Genomic DNA, 21608 nt, shown 5'->3' with positions numbered 1-21608 from the left:
GAGCTCTTATTACAGCCTCAATATAGGGCATGTTCTCAGGTTCTTCGATGTTGTTTCTCTTCCATTTGCTTTTTAACATCCTGTTTTCTTTATAAATAAGAAAACTGTGTTTGCCGTGACAATCATGTTTACATGGGTGCCAAGTAACCTGCCTCTTCTATTGCTCCAAAATTTTGTCACTTATATCAAAGGTCATTTTACCTTTTTGGCTTATATCTGGCATAGACTTCTGTCCGGTTAAATATTTACCAGGATCCTCCATCATCATCATCATCATCCAGAACAGTGTTTCTGCTCAGGGAGTGTGACCTACACTCTCTTGTTTCTGGATCTTGCTTGGCCTCATTGGGACACATGTTACGTTCTCACCTTGCTCACCAGATCTTAGTGAACAAAATACAGAACAAGTGGAGAAACAACCACCATCCATGTGTTTCCATCTTCCCTGGAAGAATCTTGGTGAAATCTTCTGAACTGGAGTTTTAAGGGTGCTCAGGATTCACCAGTCTCCTTTTAACCATCTCAAATGACAAGGCTTGAAATGTTTCTACTCTCCGAATTAATCAAAGGCTGCTGCCTGCTCCGGATTTCCCGCTTTCCCTGTGAAACACACCTCTTTAGTGTTAAACTTTTCATGTTTGAGGAATTACTGTCCTCTAAAGCTGATGTTTCAGAAACAAAATGACTTACAAGTAAGACCACCTGCTAAAATGGTGTGGGCTTTAGTTTGTTTGCTGTTTAAGTTTAGCAGTTTTGCATATAAACATGGATTTGGGTCAGTCTTCCCCCTTTCCCCCCTCCTTTTTCCTGCTGGGTTCCTCCTGTCTGCAGAATGTTCTTTACCACTGGGTGACACTGTTTGATAGTTCTTCACGTTTGCAACAGTGAAGCCCTAAAGAAACCATTCTCCTAGGCTTCTGATTTTGAATCAAGGCTTGGTTTTCATTAAAAAAATCCCGTATTTTCATTCAACCAAACGTGCCTTGATTTTTAATTTAGTGGTCCAGACTGACTGGCCGATGGTGCCCTATAGCTGCAGGGGGTATAAACTGATCTTACTTTTCTAATCATAAAATCTCTTTAAAACGTGTGTCACTTCAGAATCGCATACGGATCACTGTTGACCCATGTGTAAATGAATTGCTACTTACCTTTTGGGATTAATTTGGTTGCAAACTGTGCTGTGGAGTGCATTTCCTAGGAGGAATAATTTCAATGATCTTCTGAAAATCATGTTTACTGTGGTGTAATAATTACTTGCGTAGTGTGTTGGTGGAAGCCAGATATATATTCAGTTGTGTGCCTTTGCTAGTCGTGATTTATTCCTTTCCAATGAATGACATCAGAGGAGATGGAGGGGAGGGGGCGTGTGGATGACGTGCTGCTGTTCTGCAGGGAGAAAGCGATGTAATTTCTGTGGGCCTTTTTGATGAGAGGTGTCCAGAACACCAGGTCTTCTTGCCACCGGAATGGTTTTCCGCATCCCCAACCCTGTCTAGGGATTTCAGTAATCACAAGGACCTGAGCAAAATGAGTATGGAGAATATAAAATCCCTAATGAACATGCAGGACTTTGGGGGAAGAGAAGTGATGTAAGATGCATAGTCTGCTTTATTTGCCATTACTCTTAGACTGGAACTATGATGTTACAGTGGCTTAAGCATAGACCAGGATTTAGGGAGGATGGTCGCTATTTGCAGTGTGTAAGTCTTCATGCTGCGTCTTTCTGTGTTTTCCTCTGCCTATATTAAAAATTAGATGCTAGGGAATTTGTTGCAGGGAAAGTCTATATGTAAGTTTTGCCCATGTTTGACAGAAAGGGGATCCAGCCTCTGCCTGTGATGGTGAACAAAGGTCTCATCTCCTCCTTTTCTCCCGATGCTCTTACAGCCTCCCTTGCATGGAGACCTCTTGCAGTAGGAGGGGAAAGGCACTTTCTCTCTTCTTCCACTTCTAATTACACAGCTTCATTGATACCTCTTCAGCATTTTAACTGAGCAAGAGAACATGCAACTATTTAGAGAGAAGAAATGCCACTATTTAGGCCTGGTACTTTCAGCTGGTTTCAAAGCCGGCAGCCAAGAGCTTCACCGCAGATCTTGCAACCTGAGGGAAAATTAAGTTCCTGTTCGCGGGGCCTGGTGATTTCAGTGGAAGGTGAGACTGTTCTTAAAGCTGCTTGTGTCTTTCTGCATCTCTTGTCCAAGTAGGCTAGAGACCAAGAAGGGACCAGCCGGTCTGTTCTCAGCAGCATTGCTCTTCAGCCCTCAGCCTCGAAGAGGATCCAGGCTCTTCTCTTAGCACCCAAAACTTGACTGAGCTTCAAAGCGCAGGAACAGAGACTGCCTGGTGGTGTTTAAACTGAACCAGACCCATAAGCAGCTCTTTGCATTTGAGAGAATTGTAAGAGCGTGGAGCACTGCCCCAAATCTTGCACTCCCTTTAGGTGTCAGTGCCAATGCAAACATCTTTATAAGGACCCTCTTTCTCCCGGTTTCTTATCTAGTGGATGTTTTATCTGTGCTTTGTTGACATTACACTCTCAGCAGTACTTAAGGGAAGAAAAGGAGCATTAACTGGATTTCCTTGAGAATTTGAGTGGTTTAGTTCATTTTAACATCCTCTAAAGTGACAACAGGGACAGCTTCGGTAGCCAGCAAGCCCCATATCCTTGACATCACTGAGATGGCTTTGGGCTGCCACGGTCAATGAGCGAACCCTTGTTCCTGAGAGAAGCCTACGTGGCCTGTCAGTCTTTAGGCAGCCATGCAATTAACGAAGCTGTTAACTGGTGATGCCCAGCGTAAGGAAGGTGCTGTGAGTTAAACAGTTCTGGCATGGCATGGACAGAAGTTTTTCAGTCTTGCTACCTTGTTTTGTCTGCCGGGATCTGAAGATTTTAAAGTGCATGAGAAGGAGCAGCGAGACGGGCCTTGCAGAAGCTTGTGGTAGTTTATAAAAGGCTGTTCTCTCGTATAAGTGCGAGCTGGGGCACACAGGAGTGAAATAACCTACCTAAGATCAGTGAGGTAAGGCTGGAGCCAGAAACACAACCCAGGTAACTGCCAAAAGGGTGAAAAAGTTCGATGGTCTTCATTTTGTTTGAAGAATAGCAATATAGTAAGCAATCTGATAATAGGAAGATATTAAATGCACAGTCCGCATGGAACAGTAGATACATACTGCCCTAAATGCGTTCAATATTGAGGCAGGTGAGGACAATCTCCTCTTTTGAAGCAAAACTCCTGTAGCTGGGAAGCAGCAGCCTTTTTGAACAAAGCACCAGGGGCTGGGAGGAATCGCAGGCTCCAGGACCTCTCCGGTCCCCCCGAAGCTCTCCGGCTGCGTTTTGCCACAATCCAAACCCCATCATCGCTTCCAGCCACCAAAGATGGTGCGGATAAGAACCAAACTCCTGAGACGGTGGCTATTTTGAGCACATTGGGTGGGAAGAGTATTTTGTATTCTATTTTCAGGGATTCTCACTTTGAATTAAAGGGCAGATTGTGGGAAATTATTAATGATATCTATAATCAAGGATTAATCAAGTAAATCTCTCTAGTCAAGTGCCTCTTACAGCACTGAGAGCGTGTAGATAAAAACGATAGCGGTGCTGAGCTTTCGTGTGCAAACAGCCCTGAGGCGGTGGTGCCTGCAAAGCACATTCTGCATTTTTAAGTGGCTCCTTTGCTTTCCACCCGAATTGGCCGTGCTGGTCTTGTAAGTCTGAGCGGAGACACGCTGAAGGATTTATATTCCGATTCCTCTCAAAATCGGAAGAGGGAGAGTAAAAAACTGTATTTCTTCTCAAAGAATGCCTCTGGGTTACTTGTAAGAAACTGCAAGTCTATGCGGCAGTTTGAAGAGCTAAAAATGTTAAGTCTTAAAAAATAGCATTTGATGGTTTACGATACAGCTCAGAGCAGATGTTGAACCTTTTTTGAGAATTAAATCTTACTTTGGGAGGTATTCAGTGTCTGAGTTCATGCTTCTGTGGAAGATATTAATTCAATAATTTATTAAGGCAAAAAGGAAATCACGCAAATGTAGCCTAAATGTAACTTTTGGATCCCAGACTAGTCTATTATTTTGATGTTCATCGGTATTTTTAGGCATTTATTTATCTGCTTTTTAAGAGGCCTCAACTCTGCCTCTGCTTTCACAGCTGGGAATCATTGTGGGAATAATTTGAACGGCGAAAATGCCATATATATGTATAATAATAAAAATATATGGTGTCTCACAGGAATTTTTATATTTGGATTCCATATGTAGAGGGCAATTTCTGGTATGAGGAATACCAGATAGAAAATAAATGCAATTCCCTGCATGCCATATAAACCTGGGTTTTTTTCGGCATGAACTTCCCTCTCTTGTGGAAGCCGTGAGAGCCCTGTTGAAGCAAAAGCTCTGGCAGCTGCTGAATCCTTAACCTGATGTTAAGATCTGCTTTGAATCTGCTAAAAACGCTGGTGCCTGTCTGCAGTTCTCTTGGCACATGTGTTTCCAGTGTTAATACCATGAAGGAACTTCTGCTGAAAAAGCCCTCTATAGATAGAATAAAAAAGAAATAACATTGGAAGCAAATGTAACTTGGGTGCTTCTGGCACACCCCGGTTCAGTTGTATCTATTCAGTGCGATCAATTTGAAGGGTCTCTTCTCCATGAATTTACTTGTGCTCCAGAGAAAATAAATGAGGGAATTGCAGGTATGTGACCGCTTGGTCTTGGCTCTCCAAGAGTGAGGTACCAGTATGGTACTGCTTTATTGCTCCAAGAGCGTCTTTGTATCTGAAAACTAACATTAAACTTGTGTCTGGGTTGATACTTGAAGTTATTTTTATATAGAGATGTTGTTTAGTGGAAAACTTAAATTGCTTTGCAGTTCTGTTTAAGGAGTTAAAATTCCTCTTCCGTGCCAGATCCCCAGTTTGTTCTTTTTGGATGAAAATCCCTGTGTAGGTGAGAAGTCATGGACAAAATCTGAGACTTGCTCAGGCAGGACAAGGTAGGGTAGATAAATGCTTTTGTGCTGCTTGTGCAGCAACACCCGGTTCAGCAAATGCACTGGAGGAGCACCTGGCGAATTAGTGGGTGTGTTAAAATTGAGCCAAGCTCAGCTAAAACATCCCCCAAATCCTTTGTTTTGGAGCAAGGTAACAGGGAAACACAGAAATTAATTGTGTATTCTCAGTGATCATGTAACAGTAGAAGGTTATAAAGAGCCTCTTGGATGCTCCTAAAGCAGCACATTCCTGCTAAGTGATTATTTGGATTATTCGTGTCCCACTGTTGCACCTAGTGATGATATGAAAGCAGCTTTACGGTTGTGACTTCTGTGCTGACGAGCACTAGAGAATTGTGGAATTATTTTTTTTTTAATTGTTATTGCTTGAACATTGATTAAACTTTGTTTAAGGATTTTTAAGGTATTTTGTCATCGTGCCTGACTGGTTTATCAGTGTGAGCCCGAATCTCAGAATGAAACTCTGGGGCTGCACTGCCCGCTCGCATCCCGCCCTGTGTTGCGTGGTCATTCGTTTGTGCCTCAGTTTCCTTTTTCTGTGAAACTCGCTAGTGCTTCTGTAAATGTTCGCTTTGAAAGGGCGTGGGTAGAAATCACACCACCTTCATTGTATTGTTGGTGTCTAATATTACACGGTGACTCTGCAGGACTGGGTTGGCAGCCTCGAGCCAAGGCTGAGGTTTGCAAAGGGTGTGAGAGGATTCACGGAGCGGGAACCGGGTGCCCTGTTTTGCTGGCTCTGGTTGGAAGTCCTGCCTGAAATCACTTACAGCTTAATCACACACAGAAAGTATCTGCAGTTCCCAGGGGAGTTTTATTCATTCAAGTTTGCTGCTAGTGGAGTTTATGTTACGCCAGGAAACCACAATTCCTGACCTCTGAGTTGAATACATGTTTTTAAAAATAGAGATGGGACAGAAGAAAGAAGAATAAATAGACTTCATTTTAAGGGCTTGCCAAAGGCAAATCTACGTGCTGCAAAATATTACATCAAACTTGCTGAGAAATGATTGAATCAAATTGTTTTTTCAGGGGCTTGTGTTAGAAAAATAGTGCATTGTTATGACAGACAGTTGTAGGGTAATTCTGAGTTTTTCACCTTCGCCCAAGCAAACACAAGACTTGTCTTGAAGAAGCAGCAGGTTGTTTTTGGATGTACTTTGACGGAGAGCTGTCCATGATAAAAGCCTTCTGGAAGACTCACAGCCCCATCGATGCAACAGGACTGACAGAGTGCAGGAAACCAAATATTTACACAGCAGGTTTATTTTGGGTGGAGGCTGGATGTGTAACATTTGAGTTGTTTTAGTTGTGATAAGCGTGATGTGAACGCTGAGAAGGTAGGAATTGTGTCCTTATTTAAAGAAAACCCCAAACCTGTAGCTAGTTTGTTAAATATTTATGGTAAGGAGAATAGACTTCCACACACTCTTTATTAACGACGTGGTGCGACGTGGTATACATGGAGAAATATATTGTGTTCTGGATTTTTGAGGGGTTTGCGTTTTGTTTTTTTTTTTATATGGCATGCAATTAAACCGTGAGGGAATTGAGACATAAGTTCAGCAAAGGGCCACCGAGCTGGGCTGTGGGCAGGGTGTAGGTGCTGTGTTGAGGCTGAGGGACCTGGGCTGGCTCAGCCCGAGCAGAGACAGGGCTGGGGGGACCTGAGAGCAGCCCCCGTGTCTGGGAGGAACTTAGTGAGAGACAGAACCGGGCTCTGCATTGTGGTGCCCGGCCAGAGGGCAAGAGGCAACGGGCATGAGTTGAAAGAAGAGGTTTGTATGGTTGTAAGGGAAAACTTCACCGTGAAGATAGATGAGCAGGGTGTCCCGCTCTGCTCCGCGCTGGTGCGGCCTCACCTGGAGCACTGTGTGCAGTTCTGGGCAACACAGGATTAAAAAAAAAGATATTAATCTACTGGAGAGTGTCCAGAAGAGAGCTACGAATTTGGTGAAGGGTTTGGAGAGGAAGCCGTGTGAGGAGCAGCTAAAGTCACTTGGTTTGTTCAGCCTGGAGAAGAGGAGACTGAGCGGAGACCTCATGGCGGCGACGGCTTCATCACAAGGGAGCAGGAGGGGCAGGGCTGAGCTCTTCTCTTTGGTGACCAGTGACAGAACCCGAGGGAATGGCAGGAAGATGTGCCAGGGGAGGTTCAGGTTGGACATGAGGAAAAGGTTCTTCCCCCAGAGGGTGCTGGACACTGGAACAGGCTCCCCAGGGAGGTGTCACGGCCCCAACCTGACAGTGTTCAAGAAGAGACTGGACAAGCCCCTCAGACACACGGTGTGACCTGTGGGGTTGTCCTGTGCAGGGACAGGAGTTGGACTGGGGGTCCTGGTGGACAGCAGGATGGCCATGAGCCAGCACTGGGCCCTTGTGGCCAGGAAGGCCAATGGTACCTGGGGTGTATTAGAAGGAGGGTGGTTAGTAGGTCGAGAGAGGTTCTCCTGCCTCTCTACTCTGCTCTGGTGAGACCTCATCTGGAATATTGTGTCCAGTTCTGGGCCCCTCAGTTCCAGAAGGACAGGGAACTGCTGGAGAGAGTCCAGCGCAGCCACGGAGATGCTGAAGGGAGTGGAGCATCTCCCGTGTGAGGAAAGGCTGAGGAGCTGGGGCTCTTGAGCTTGGAGAAGAGGAGACTGAGGGGTGACCTCATTCATGTTTATAAATATGTAAAGGGTGGGTGTCACGAGGATGGAGCCAGGCTCTTCTCGGTGACGACCAATGGTAGGACAAGGGGCAATGGGTATAAACCGTGACACAGGAGGTTCCATTTAAATTTGAGAAGAAACTTCTTCTCAGTGAGGGTAACAGAGCCTGGAACAGGCTGCCCAGGGGGGTTGTGGAGTCTCCTTCTCTGCAGACATTCCAACCCACCTGGACACCTTCCTGTGTAACCTCATCTGGGTGTTCCTGCTCCGGCGGGGGGATTGAACTGGGTGATCTTTTGAGGTCCCTTCCAATCCCTGACATTCTGTGATTCTGTGACTCAATGGTCCTTGTGGGTCCCTTCCAACTCAGGACATTCTATGATTCTATGGGTAAAGCCCTGAGCAACTTAGTCTGATCTTACAGCTGCTCCTGCTCTTAGCTGGAAGTTGAATTAGAAACTTTCCAAGTGTCTTCTGACCTTAATTTTCAAATGAACCTGTATATTTGGCACCTGTGGTGATAGCTGGTTGCTCGACTGAAGCAAGGACTCCTCTAAGGGGTAATGGGTAATATTTTTATTGCATGATCAATGTCATTAAGAGGTTTATGTCGTGTACAGCAATATATTTACATAGTTGTGAACTGTGGGCAATTTTTATATTAGTTCCAGAGATCCATGTGAGAACTAGCATCCCCACAGAGTTCAAAAACGCTACATATAAAATTGCCTTGAAAAACTGATGCAGGGACCACCCTGAGAGCGGCTCACACTGGTAAGCAATTTCTCATTGAATTTGCTCTATAGAAACTTGGTGTATGAGATGTAGCACCAATAAAACACTATTACATCATCCATTCAAACAAAGAGGCTGAAAGGGCTGTTTAGGATCCATTGGACACATTCAGATCCAGAGTGGCTTCCCCGAATCCACTGGAAACTTAGTCCTGGTGTTTCGCTTCTTCGTCTGTAAGTGCACGTGTAGCCCAGGCGGGGTGATGGTCGTACTGTTCAGTGTTCATGTACTGAAGAATTAGTGGAAATCTCTCCGCTGTATCAAGTGAATTTTCAGTCAGACCCTCTGAGCAACAATATGAGATTCCTAATGAAACAAAATAGTATAGGGATTAATCTGAGACTGAATTTAGGTTTTACAGCCTGTGGCGTGAGAGGGAGGGAAGGGCTGGTAACAGCAGGATTTAAATTAAAGCGCATATTCAGCTTTTACTGGAAAATACGCGGCCGATCCCAGGGATTCTCTGATTTCTTATAGCCCCGTACTGTACAGTGTGCAGCATTCAGCTGTTCTGCCAGCCAGGCTAATGGAGGTCTCTTGCCTTTTCTTTCATGTCCCATCGATTCACGTCTGTAAACCCACATGCTGTGAGATTAATTTTTTGGGGTCTGTTTGAGGGGCCAATGTTTCATCAAATTGATAATCGCAGTGCACCAGATTCTGCCTGCAGGTTTCCACAGCAGCAAACAGAGGCAGAATTGCTCTGAATGTGCTTTATTTTGGATGCTGAACTTTTGATGACTGGCTTTTTAACGGGAGTATGAATGGCCACATATGCATTATTTGAAAATATAGTTTACTTATCAGCTGATCAGTTGATTAAAAGTGTTGTGATTCAGGATATAGATATGTTTTCTATAGCAGGATAGGAAAATGCCAGATTTCCAGACGATATAAATCATCAAGACTTCATTGCCTTCAGATCAGTGGACTTCTGTGGATTTTCACTGGGTGAAATATGGCCTTAAAGAAACAAGCTCACCCGTCTTTTTCTTCTCTACCTTTGCAATCTGACCTCTGTCCCAACAGTTGCAGATCTGGCAATTTCCACATGGAAGCTTTTGCTCGGTGCAGTTCAGGGCTTATCCACAGGAGGCATTTTCCCCATAGCTGACATGATACTGGTGGCAGAAAATAAGACTCTATATGGTTTTGGTACACATTTATAGTATTTAATATAGACAGTATTTAAAATGTCTTTAGGGTCTCAGTATTGCTGATCTAAAAATGCTTCGTCTGAGTAGGCTTATTAAAATCAATAGGGCTCTTCACACACTTAACCTAAATTATTTGTTTAATTGTTCTTAAAATGAAGGGAATTTGTGTCTCCAAGTCAATGGATGGAGGCTGTTGGAGATGACATTGTTGTGAAATTGCCATTTATTTAAAAAGATACTACTAATGTTTGCTCTGAGAGCCATTACTTAACACAGACAAAATTAATCTGGGAAAAGCATAGATTTTACCAATGTAATATGCCGCCTTGATGTTTTAATACATCTTTAAAAAGCCTTTCGGTGTAGATTTACTGCAGCTTTTTCCCTGTTTTACAGATACTGTGAATAAGGACACTGAACCCAAAGATCCATATCCCATTCCAAGAAAGATTATGGCTGAACCAGACTACATAGATGATGACAATCCTGAATTAATTAGACCCCAGAAATTAATTAATCCTGTGAAGTCATCCCGGAATCATCAAGATCTCCACAGAGAGCTGCTGATGAATCAGAAAAGGTAAGAGTCTAAAAATCACTTGTGCCATCCTCCACCCCAAACACACAGCTTGAGTTTTAGCTTCATCAAAATGACATTTTATCCAAAACCCAGCAGATGCTTCTTGTTGATTCAGATCTTGTAGATGAAAGGTCTCTGATTCTTGACCGTGGCATTTATTTCTGTTTGAATTCCAGTCGCTCTGCAGAAAGCTTGCTGTAAAAGGCTTCTCGCTTCGTTTTTATGAATACTCACAAAGGGTCAGTTTCAGGGGGAAGCAGTTCAGTTCTCCCCTATCACATTTTATATTGGTTACCTGGGCACTGTAATTTTTCTTGAGCTCTTAACTTTATCAAATATTTGACAACATTTTTGCTATTACCAGCAGCATGATAAAAATCTGTGGGTTTTCACCATTCCCAGCACACTGAGTTTATGGGACCACTTCTGAAGAAATCGTGTATTTTATTTCATACAAAACTGTCCTCTGCTTACTTGATCTTCCTTGCGATGCAGTGGGATAGTCCGGCGCCTGCGCCGCTGCTGCACAAGTGGTTCTTTGTATGTTATGCAAATAATTCTTCATTCTGGGATGGGATGCACAGCTGTTGCTCTATATATTGCTTTTAAAGATGCAAATAACTGGGACTTTATTTCATCAACTTCAGAGATACAGGCACTTGGCGCAGAGATTGCTGAAGTTCTGTTATTCAGTCTCTTCAGCAACGGAGGACTTATTTAGAAAAACATATTGAGACAACAGCCACCAGACCAGACACTGGAGGAGAAGCCACCAAGCCTGTTGAGGCTCCTCCATTTAAACAAACAGAAACTTCCTGTGAATAAATTAGTGATTTGATGCATTGAAGCCATCCAAAGTGGACTTCCCAAAGGCAAAAGTGTGGGGATCCACAAAAAAGAAGTGGAAGAAGAGTGTTTCAGAGTGCATTTGAGAATGAAGTTGCTGGTAGCAGCCATTCAGACTCTTTGAGACCCAGCCCCTTAGTAAAGGAGAGGAGGAAGCTGTCGCTTTTGCTATTCCAGCACAACTGGATTTGTCTATTTAACAAGAAGAGTCACATTATGAGAGATGAAAGTTTCTTTTCTTTCCTTTCCCCCTCCCCTCCAACTCTGGAAGGGAGAAGGGGTCTTTTCTATGTGTAATAGCAAAATCCTCCCAAATGCTAGGCTTAGATACTTAATTCTAAATGAATTGCACGCACAATACAGATTTTCTTTAGTGATGAAGAAGTAGGAATGTTTTAGAGAATGCTGACTGAATTGGGAGAAACTGGCCTAAATAGGTGTTTGTCCTATTTTTTGTTAATGGGATTAAACATCAAAGTCAGTTCCTGGCACCAAGAAGTTTAGTCATTGAAAGAAAGATAGTCAAAGTTTCCTGACTTATGATCTTATTCTAAAGGACGTGGAGGCTGCAATAAACTAAGGCTATTTTTTTTCTTTTAAGTTTATGAAAGCATAAAGCACTTCTAAATAGTATGGAGTTCTTTTCTTCTAGGAGAATATCCTATTACACAGAGGAGTTGTGCAGCCCTCAATACCCACTCTTATTGTGATTTTGATTAGCTGCAGCTGTTAATTTTAGATTCTTATTTATTGGCGCAGAAATGAAACACTTGGAGGGTTTTCACTGGCAGAAAAACTGGTATTTTTGAAAAGAGGGTTAGTCTTCTGTGCTTTGTGTCACTGTACTACCTCTGATATGAGGCTTTTCAGTAATGTAGATATTAGGCTTGTGTTCTGCTTTGTTACTGCAAATTGCTATACGTATGGAGGAACTTCAGCGCTTTTACAGAAGTCTGCATAACATGTACCTTACTCTTTTGTGAAGACCCAGTGTAGGCACCAGCAGCTTCATTTTTTGACCAGTCAGGTCTGAACAGCTATTTCTGGGTCTTAGAAGATATTAACCCATGCTGGTCAGATTGTTCTCCATGTCTACTGTGAGCAGCATCTGTTGGGTCTTGAACTGACGTAGCTATTTATTAAACTTGCAGAAGTGGTACTAATAGTTGTTTTGGGCAAACAAAGATCCAGGTAGTGGTACCTCAAGGCACTGGTCGCTTACAGAAACATAGAATCATTTTGGTTGGAAAAGACCTTTAAGGTCAAGTCCAACCATTAACCTCACACTGCCAAGTCCACCTCTAAACCACGTCCCTAAGAACCTCATCTACACATCTTTTAAACCCCTGCAGGGATGGTGACTCCACCACTGCCCCGGGCAGCCTGTTCCAATGCCTGACAGCCCTTGCTGTGAGGAAATTTTTCCTAATACCCAATCTAAACCTCCCCTTGTTCTTAAACTGTTTTTATTTATTAGGACTCAACCTCAGCTCTGCAGAGTATTGGTCCTGTCCGTTCCGGAGGTTTTAACCCTACCAGATCCAACTTATTGCACTACCAGATCCAACTTATTGCACTCTTTGCTTACTCTCTATCAAAACTTTAGAATTTTTTTATTTAAGCAGAACAAGGAGGTGATACAAGCCTCTCAGTTCATCCAGTAGCCACCTGCTTTTTGCTTTTCCTCACATAGGAGAGTGAAAATAGGATTGACGTTACAGTTGTTCTGTTACAGATCTGACCACCAACCCCACTTGCTTAGCCTGAGAGGTTGTATTTACTTCTATGTCTGTGTGTCCCTTTTGTTACAGCTACAGCACATCCAAATCACTCTTGTACCTCTGCTTTGTTATGTGCAAACTTATTTAAAAAAATCAGCAACAAGTAATGTTGCTTAGCAGCTTGCCTCTGGTTCATGGCTATCTTGATTGCTAATTGCCAACACAGAACTTTCCGTTGATTCAGCTCTCACTGAACCAGTACTAGTAATAAAAAAATCACTCCAGCTTTTCTCTGCCTGATTTAAGCTTCATGTGTTAAAATGTAATTAAAATAGCACGAAACATTAAATATTAACACAGTCTTGTAGCTTCTGTTGTATTCAGACCATGAGAATCTATTATGAGAAATAGGGAACACATTTGGTGTTGCTAAATATTTGATTTTGCTGTCAGGGTATGTAAAGGGACAGCGTGTTGCATAATATATGGAGTCGTTCATAGATGTCACCATAGAATGGCATTTAATGTATTATTGGACACGCTGTCACATATGCATATTCTAGAAGAATTAGGCAACCACAGATACCTAGCAAGTAGGGAAGGGTAAAAATACACTTTCTGAAAGCTTATTCAGATTATTGAATTTCTTAAAGTCGAAATAAAAAATGGTCGATGTTAAACTTAATTCTGGATGTTTTCACATAATGGTCTTCATAGGGAAGACAACAATAACAAAGACAAATTTCAGATCTTTCTGGTCAGACTTAAGTGATACTAATATCTGAATAACTGGGAGAGCTTTGAATCTTATGACAAATTTTGAAAACATCCTATCATAACAGAGATAAAAGAAATAGCTGAAATCACACAAATAAGTAGGAGTGAGTGTGTATCTGTGTGTGCACCTGTATGAATAAAGTCATGCATCTTCCCAAGGTCTGAGCTTTCTCATTTCAGTGTAGTTGGCTTGGAAAGCAATTTGTGCTGAACAGACCTGAAACATTCAGTTGATGTAGTAGCTAAAACCTTGCAAGAGGGAGAATCCTCCAGCCTTTGTCTGGTCTCCAAGGTGACTGCAACCTTTTTATTCTGGATTTTTGTTGTCTTAGCCTCTTTGTGATTTGGAGTGTAGCCTCTCACTGCAAAGAGCTTTGCAGCCAGGCGTGGGTAAACCTGCCACGTGTTCGAGGAAGGACAGAATCCACAATTTCCAGGAGCAGTCTGAGAAAATCCAAAGGGAGGTCGCTTTTTAGTTCTGTCTGTGCAGACTTCTACAGCATCATACCCTGTCTGAACACAATCTCTCCAGGTGTCGTGGTTTGATTGCGGGGTGACAATAAAACCGTGGCAGATGTATTGTTAACCTCCTCTCCCCTCTGCTTTCCCCTTCAGCCCCTTCCTCTCCCCCCTTCCCACTAAGGACAGGCGATTGGGAGGGAAAGAAGGACAGAGAGAAGAGAGTTGGAAAAATTAAAAGTGTTTTACTAATGCTACTAATAGAAATAGAGAAAATAATACAAAATGTACAAAACCAATCTTGAAAGTCCCGGCAGCTGCTCCGGCAGATGTGGGGCCAGCACCCGAAGTCCTGGACTGGACTCCGCAGCCAACCGGAGCTGGATTCAGTCTGTCACGAGGCCTCAGTTTGCAGGGACAACTCGCAAGGTCCTCTCCCAATGTTGGCCATAAGGAAAAAAAGGGACGAGATCCTCGTGATCCCCCACTTTTATAAAAAGTATGACATGAATGGGATGGAATACTTTAGTTGGTGAATTTTCAGTTCACCTCCTGCTTGCACATCTCGCGGGATGCATCATTATCAATGACCTTGCATTGCATTGCTATGTCTACCAAAACATGTACCTAACTTTCAGGAAAACTGCCGTTAGTAAGAAGACTTTAGCTGACAGGGAAATTCACTAAAAGAGAAACTTGTTTTTAACAAAACCAGGACACCAGGTTATCAGCCAGCAAGGGAAGTCTTTTTGTCCGGAGTTTGTTTCTAGCTCTGCTGGAGTCTTGATTTGTGATCGTTTTTTTAATCCATTCTTATGGAATTGAGAGAATAGAGGGAAGACTAAAAATGAAAGTCAAAATAGTGAATTATACAGGAGGAACTTTAACATGTACGTTAAAAGGGAGTATCCTCAGTAATAATATGGCTTAAATTCTAGTTTAGGGTTTTGGTTAGTAACCAGGCAAATGTCTGCATTTTTTTTCCTTTTAATTAAATATTTATTTTCCAGTGTATCTAAATAGGCAACTCCTTGACTTTAGAAAACCTGCCTACAAATCTGTGTGAATTTCTGCTAATTAAAACTGATCTTTCTTCCCTGTTTCCCCCCCTCCCCACACTCCTCCCATTTAATTTGAAGGGGTCTCGCACCTCAGAACAAACCAGAGCTACAGAAGGTGATGGAGAAAAGGAAACGAGATCAAGTTATTAAACAACAAAAAGAAGAAGAGGCACAAAAGAAGAAATCGGATCTGGAAATAGAGCTACTGAAACGGCAGCAGAAACTGGAGCAGGTAATATGGGGAACAACACCACCTTTACATACCTACGTCTGAGCTGCTCACGCAAGGCTCCTTTTGTAGGCAAAGAAGCAACAGCTGATTTTTGGCACATTTCCTCTGATCAAATGTAGATATATATTTTTTTTTTAGGATGAGTCACACTCTACAACTGCCTGTTTGTTGTCACAGTGTAGGATCCGCATATGGTGTCTGCCTTACGTAAGAAAGCAGGAGACTTTAAAAAGATCTTTTATAGCCTTAAAATATATGAGCCCGTTGGTGTTTTCAAGTGAAGGAAAAGATCCTCAGACCCTGAGCATGGAGATGATGTGGAGTTGGAGTTTGTGGTGGTGAAGCTCACTGCTGGGCACAGAACCTGCCAAACGTCTTTGTGCCTCTGAAGGCACCTGGTGTACCTGCGAGGAAATATTAATAGTTCTACAGCGAAACACCTCATCAAAGAAGTCACCGTGCATCAAGCATTGCATTTATTTCTAAATTAATAAATGGCTTACAACAGCATCTCCTGTTTTTCTCAATGGAAATCAATTAAGCCAAATAATTACTCTGTTGAAAATGAGATGTAATCCAATAATTTTTTAGGTTTAGGGGGTTTTGTTATAGTTTTTTTTTTTTTTTAATTAGGCTTAGAAGTACTTTTGGAGGGAGAATGCTATTCTGTGTATCATCCTGTCACTTTTCCCTTCTGCTCCTAAGGGCCCAACTTCAAATGATTCAGCTTGTGGGAAGATTTGATTTGAAACTGAGCCATCCAAGGGCATATGTAGAATAGAAAATCCTGTTACAAGAGGAAAAGCCTGCCCATTGCAAACAATGTTGTGACTTTGTAAACATTGTAGGAATGGCGTTAATTGACAACATGACTCATGGAGAAATGTTGTCGTGATTTACTGTAACAAGATGTGTCCTTTGTCTGTGAACCAGAGACAAAAGAAAGATTATTTAGGTGAGCCATACGTGGTCCCCATTAATCATTGAGACCTTGGTCTGTTAAAAAAAACCACAAAGCTCCTTTCAGGAGTTTTCTAAAGGGGTGTTTCTTCCTTTGTGCCTTCACTGAGGGATGCCAAACAATCCATATTCTGTGCGACATGTAGGACACATTCTATATGGGCACTGTATGGCCTGGCCCCGCAGCGCAGGGTGTCTGACCTCACATGGGAATTTCAAGCATCTGCACGGGCAGGAGCTCCAACAGGGTTAAAACTCTGAACGAATGGGCTCTCAAAAATGAACAACTAAGGGCTAAGGAGGTTTCTTTTTATTTTTTTAAATCACTTTATGTGATAGACAAAACAGATGCACCAAAAAAGGCTCAAGTTATGCACAGAAATCCATACCTAGACACTTAGAAATAGATTTGACAAGTGTGCTAAGTAGTAGCTGTTTGCATGTCTTCTCCCACAAGGCACATTTATCTGTGCCCTGTTGTAGAAGCCAGAGAAGAGGTTTATGGTTGGCTCTTTAATGAGGATGTCCAAGAATTTCTTCAAAAATCTTGTTCTTCTACTGAGCTTGTAGAGTTTTTGTCCGTCTGGCAAACGTGGACATCTGGAACAAGCTAGAGCCAAGGATTTGAAAAGATTTATTGTTTGTGAGAACAGATACTCCCAAAGAAATTCAACTTTATCTTTTCCATGAGAGAAAGGAAGCAATTCAAAGAGTTTTGCATGGCCAGTTCTTTAAACCTTTATTTTCACAGAATCACAGAATCACAGAATGTTAGGGATTGGAAGGGACCTCCAAAGATCATCTAGTCCAATCCCCCTGCCAGAGCAGGAACACCCAGGTGAGGTTACACAGGAAGGCGTCCAGGCAGACTTTGAATGTCTCCAGAGAAGAAGACTCCACAACCCCCCTGGGCAGCCTGTTCCAGTGTCTGTCACCCTCACTGAGAAGAAGTTTCTTCTCAAATTTAAGTGGAACCTCTTGTGTTCCAGCTTGAACCCATTACCCCTTTTCTTACTGTTGGTTGTCACCGAGAAGAGCCTGGCTCCATCCTCGTGACACCCACCCTTTATATATTTATAAACATTGATGAGGTCACCCCTCAGTCTCCTCCAAGCTAAAGAGCCCCAGCTCCCTCAGCCTTTTTTTGTCTTGCATTTCAATGATCTGACTTACACTTTTTTTTTTTTTTTTTTTTTTACATGTGATTCTCTTTTAAGCTGGAACTAGAGCAACAGAAGATACAGGAAGAACAGGAAAATGCACCTGAATTTGTCAAAGTCAAGGGCAACTTGAGGAGGACGGTCCAGGAAGCTACAGAAGCACCAGACTCCTAGAGCTGGTGCCTGCTAAGACTTCCAGCTTTCCTGCAGAGAGAAGCTTTCGCAAGTTGTCTCAGATTTGCCCCTCAAGAGGGAAAATAATGGCATCTAGCTGACGCTTACTGAAGATGAGTTTTTGAGTTCCCGAGGCGTGTGGGTTAAAAAGACAAGTACCATAAACAGATTGACTTGCCAAATGCAGTCCTGAGATCAATGGATAAGGAGTCTGTCTGTCAGTTCAGTGTCAGGGACCAGCCTGATGTGCTTACTCAGAGATTTTAACCAGGGATACTAGAGACACTCCTTCAGTGTTGCACTGCTTTATCTCTTGTGATTCTAGTGTAGTGGAGAGATAACACAGATTATATTTTGCTTCAAAACAGAACAAAATTTCTCCCGTGATTTCTGATGAAACTTTGCTGTTCAGGTGAATTTCCTCCATCTAGGCCTACAGCCTGTGCATATCCCACAATAATTTGTGCTTACTTGGACTTTTTATCAAATCTGGGAGGATACGAGGTATGTTGATCACTGCTGCCCATCCCCACCAGGATAGACAGGTGTGAGCAAACTGAGAATACTTAAACTTCACCAGCAATGGACAGTCGAGCAGCCTTAAAGCCCTGTTCTCTCTGTTTTACATGTAGAATTTGGGCTATGGAAAGAGCAGAAACATGATCCTCTCACTAGGGAGAACCCAGCAGCTGATTTGTCTCTGTCTCTAAACTTACACCCTTGTGTACAGACCTGTGCAGTGCTACCTGTGAATTTACCTCTGTCTCTCAATGCAAAACAACCTATATTCTACTTTTTGTGTTTTGAAATCCTACTTCCTTTACTGTTGTGGCCTTTCTCCTCTGAGGACATGCTGATCTGCTTGCAGTGCTAACGCATTTCTTGGGAGTGTTTAAACTCACTTGCTGGAACTGAAACAGGAATCTCATCTGCCATCAGTTTCTGCTCTTTGCTTGCAGGAACTTGCTGTGGTTCCTGCAACAGAGCAGTATTTAAGCCAGAACAAACTGATCATTGGGATCTACTGAAATGGACTTTTTTTCCCTCAAGTGAGGCATAAAATGAAATTCATTTTATCCCATCCTTCCTTTAGCCTCAAGAAAGGAGGGAAGTGTGTTACCACTGAGCCTTAGGGTCCAATTCTGTCACCTTTTGCCTTTCCACGAGTTGCCCCTGTGACTTGCCATTAAGTAGAATATCGCTCAGCTTGCATGGGGATGACAGAATCTGATCCTTTATGATTATGACTACTAGTTATCCAGGGAAGCCTGGGATGAGGAGAAGGGAACAGATTACACATCTAGGATTCCAGAACTGGCTTCTTACCTGGTATGAATGGCTGCAGATATCTTATTTTCAGAAGCTGGGGAGAAATCCTGATCTTCCTTGGCCAGCACAGTCCCAGCTCTCACTGAAGCTGTGTTCACCCGTATCAGCTGAGGATCTGATCCCTAGTCTTTGCCTTAGGATGCTAAACAAAACTATTTCTGCGTTGTAATTACATTGGACATAGCTGTTCAAAACCACATTTTATTAATATCAACAGTGGCGTGTTTGTATTGTAAAGGTGGTGGAGGAGGGTTTGTTGGTTTGTTTTTTAGTTCCTTCTGCCTTTCCTGTAAGTATTGGATGTTTTAAATACAATTTCAGCATAGCACTTGGGACAAAGTGGTCACAATTAGAAATGTTTCCTAGATACAGACTCGATTTGTCAAGATCCAGGCATTTTTCATGAGGACATAATCAGATAGAGTGTAAATTGAATTGTGATAAGTGTATTGCCATTGATTTAGACTTGCAGTGTGACTGATGTCTGGAAGATTAAGTGTGAAGATGGTCTACCAGACTCTTCAGATTATGGACATATGAAAGACAAAGGCCAAACATAAGACACTTCCATGTATTTTCTCAACAAAGGAGCACCCTGAGTGCTGCAGGTTCTTCCCTCTCTCCTTCCCTTCTTCTGGAAGGAGAGGATCTTCCCTTCTGGCAGCACATTATTCAAACACTTGCACTGATTTTGTTGTATCTCGTTGAGAGAGCACTATGTATGAGCCTTCCACGCCACGCTCGTGTTTTATCTTAGCTGCTCCCAGCGTAACGAACTTCACGCTCTCAGTTTCCACTCTACAATTAACTTTCTGCTCAGTATGGAAATGTGTAGAAATTGGTGAGGAAACCGTTCTCTGGCTTGAGCGGACTGTTTCTTCTCAGCCATTTCCCCTTGGTGAACGTGGCCAGTGCAGTGAAGTTGGTATAATCCAAAAGGCACGGGAGGCGGTGGGGCATGAGGACCTCCCTTTGGCTTCAGTGGGTGTTGGGTTGGGCCCTCCAAGGCTGAAGGCCTTCTGCTTTCTCTCCATGCCAGCTTGTGATTCAGGGTAGAGTTTCTCACTCTGAAACACAGGAGGCCAGAAAACTCCCTTGTACATACGGTGTGAAGTAGGTTTTTGTTTCCAGTTGGAATTAATTCTCTGTGTGAACAGATCATCAACGTGTGTGTTTCAACATCTTTGAATTCTGCTGCCCCTTTAGTCTAGCAATTCCAGCCACCTTTCATGCCGATTTGACGGGCAAAAGCTTGTCTTTAAAGTCAGGATTGGGCTAGAATGGGCAATGCTTAAATGGGTGGTCAGCTCATCATGCCACAAGTGTCCCGTGCGGCTACTCAAGTGAGAAACTGCTTGCCAGGGAGTAGAAGCAATTCCTGATCCGACCTTTAGCTGTGTGGGTTTTGAAGCAACCAATCTGAGGCAAATACTTCAGTGATTTGAAAATGGCTCACTTACCACTTTGTACTTTTTTAAAACTCTTGCTTTTGATAGGATAGTAAATTTTTTAGCATTTTTGTGGCTTTAACCTTCTGTTAATATCTGCACTTGTCTGAGTGTACATATATAAATATATATAAATATAAAAAGGGAGCCTTAACGGATTTGTTTTCATAATTTAATATTTTTTGTATTTGCTCTTGTATAATTGTTTTTAACTAAAGGTATTACGAGAGTGAGGGTGGAATACTTAGAACCAAAGTTATGCTTAATAAAATCTACTACATGCTTGGCGTATGCGGTGGTGTCTGTTGTGTCCTGCTGAAAACAAAACCTCAGGGACTGCGCTGAGATTAAGGGTATTTAAAATTCTGCAATGCAGGGGGGAATATCACGATCATGATGACTTTTGGTGCCTTTAAACTGTATCCATGTTTGTATATACAAAATTATTGGCAAATTAGCAGAAACAATCTCATCGTATTTTTTAGTCTTATTTTCTTTTGAATATTTTTGATGCAGAAAATTTTTCAGATTGTGTAACTGTTCAGCTCCAGAGGCAGAGCATGAGGGAAAACTTCCGATGGGAATCAAATAATTGTGGAAATCTTTCCCTGTCCTGCTAACCTCAAAGCGCACCAAGCAAAGTTCAACCTTGGAACTGTCGGCATTGCAACAGCTCCATCCTAAAAAGGAGCGAGGAAAGAATCGTGAGCCCGGTCCTGGGTTCAGTCCTGGGTTCAGTCCTGCAAAAGTGCTTTTAATTTAGGTGGTGCTCAAGCCTGTGGTTCTAGTAGGAAAAACTTGGACAAGCGAAAGAAAGTGCACGCGCAAATGATTTGCTGGGGTAGGGTCAGGTTGCTCAGTGACATTGCAAAGAGCAAAATCCTGTGTCAACAGCAGAGAAAATTAGCATGGGGAGGAACAGGACTGGAACAGGTGTGGGGTCATCCATCCTCCACGAAGATCGTCAGCTCTTGCTGGTGAGCTCTGGTCAGCTGGGGACAGGTGGTGATGGAGGGGGAGCTGGAGAGGAGCGAGGGGTGAAGCGAAGTGGTGGAGGAGGAGGAGGAGAAAAGCAGCAAATTCACAACAGATGTCAGGAAATGCTTTTTCCTTCAGAAACTGCTCAGCATGTGGAACGGGCCCTGGCAGTGCTGCTGATGCGATGACACTGGAGCCGCTCCAGGAGCTGTCAAATGTGGGGGAGGTAAGAAAGAACAGTGAGTTAATGA

The 21608-nt window shown here is 42.8% G+C and overlaps 1 protein-coding gene across 2 annotated transcripts in view; it reads left to right on the top strand.

Moving 5' to 3' along the window:
- The window catches only part of FAM107B (family with sequence similarity 107 member B), a 64836-nt gene extending 44311 nt beyond the window's left edge, over nucleotides 1-20525 (top strand). For both annotated transcript variants that reach the window (XM_065647161.1, XM_065647151.1), the window contains exons 2-4: nucleotides 10029-10212; nucleotides 15155-15308; nucleotides 17486-20525. In XM_065647161.1, coding sequence (XP_065503233.1) covers nucleotides 10085-10212; nucleotides 15155-15308; nucleotides 17486-17602 — 399 coding nt within the window. In that variant the 5' untranslated portion in view covers nucleotides 10029-10084 and the 3' untranslated portion in view covers nucleotides 17603-20525. The remainder of the gene's footprint in view (nucleotides 1-10028; nucleotides 10213-15154; nucleotides 15309-17485) is intronic.
- The last annotated feature ends 1083 nt before the right edge of the window (nucleotides 20526-21608 follow it).

The sequence above is a fragment of the Caloenas nicobarica genome, chromosome 1, assembly GCF_036013445.1.
Source record: "Caloenas nicobarica isolate bCalNic1 chromosome 1, bCalNic1.hap1, whole genome shotgun sequence".
NCBI lineage: Eukaryota > Metazoa > Chordata > Aves > Columbiformes > Columbidae > Caloenas > Caloenas nicobarica.
This window is presented reverse-complemented; position numbering and strand designations above follow the sequence as displayed.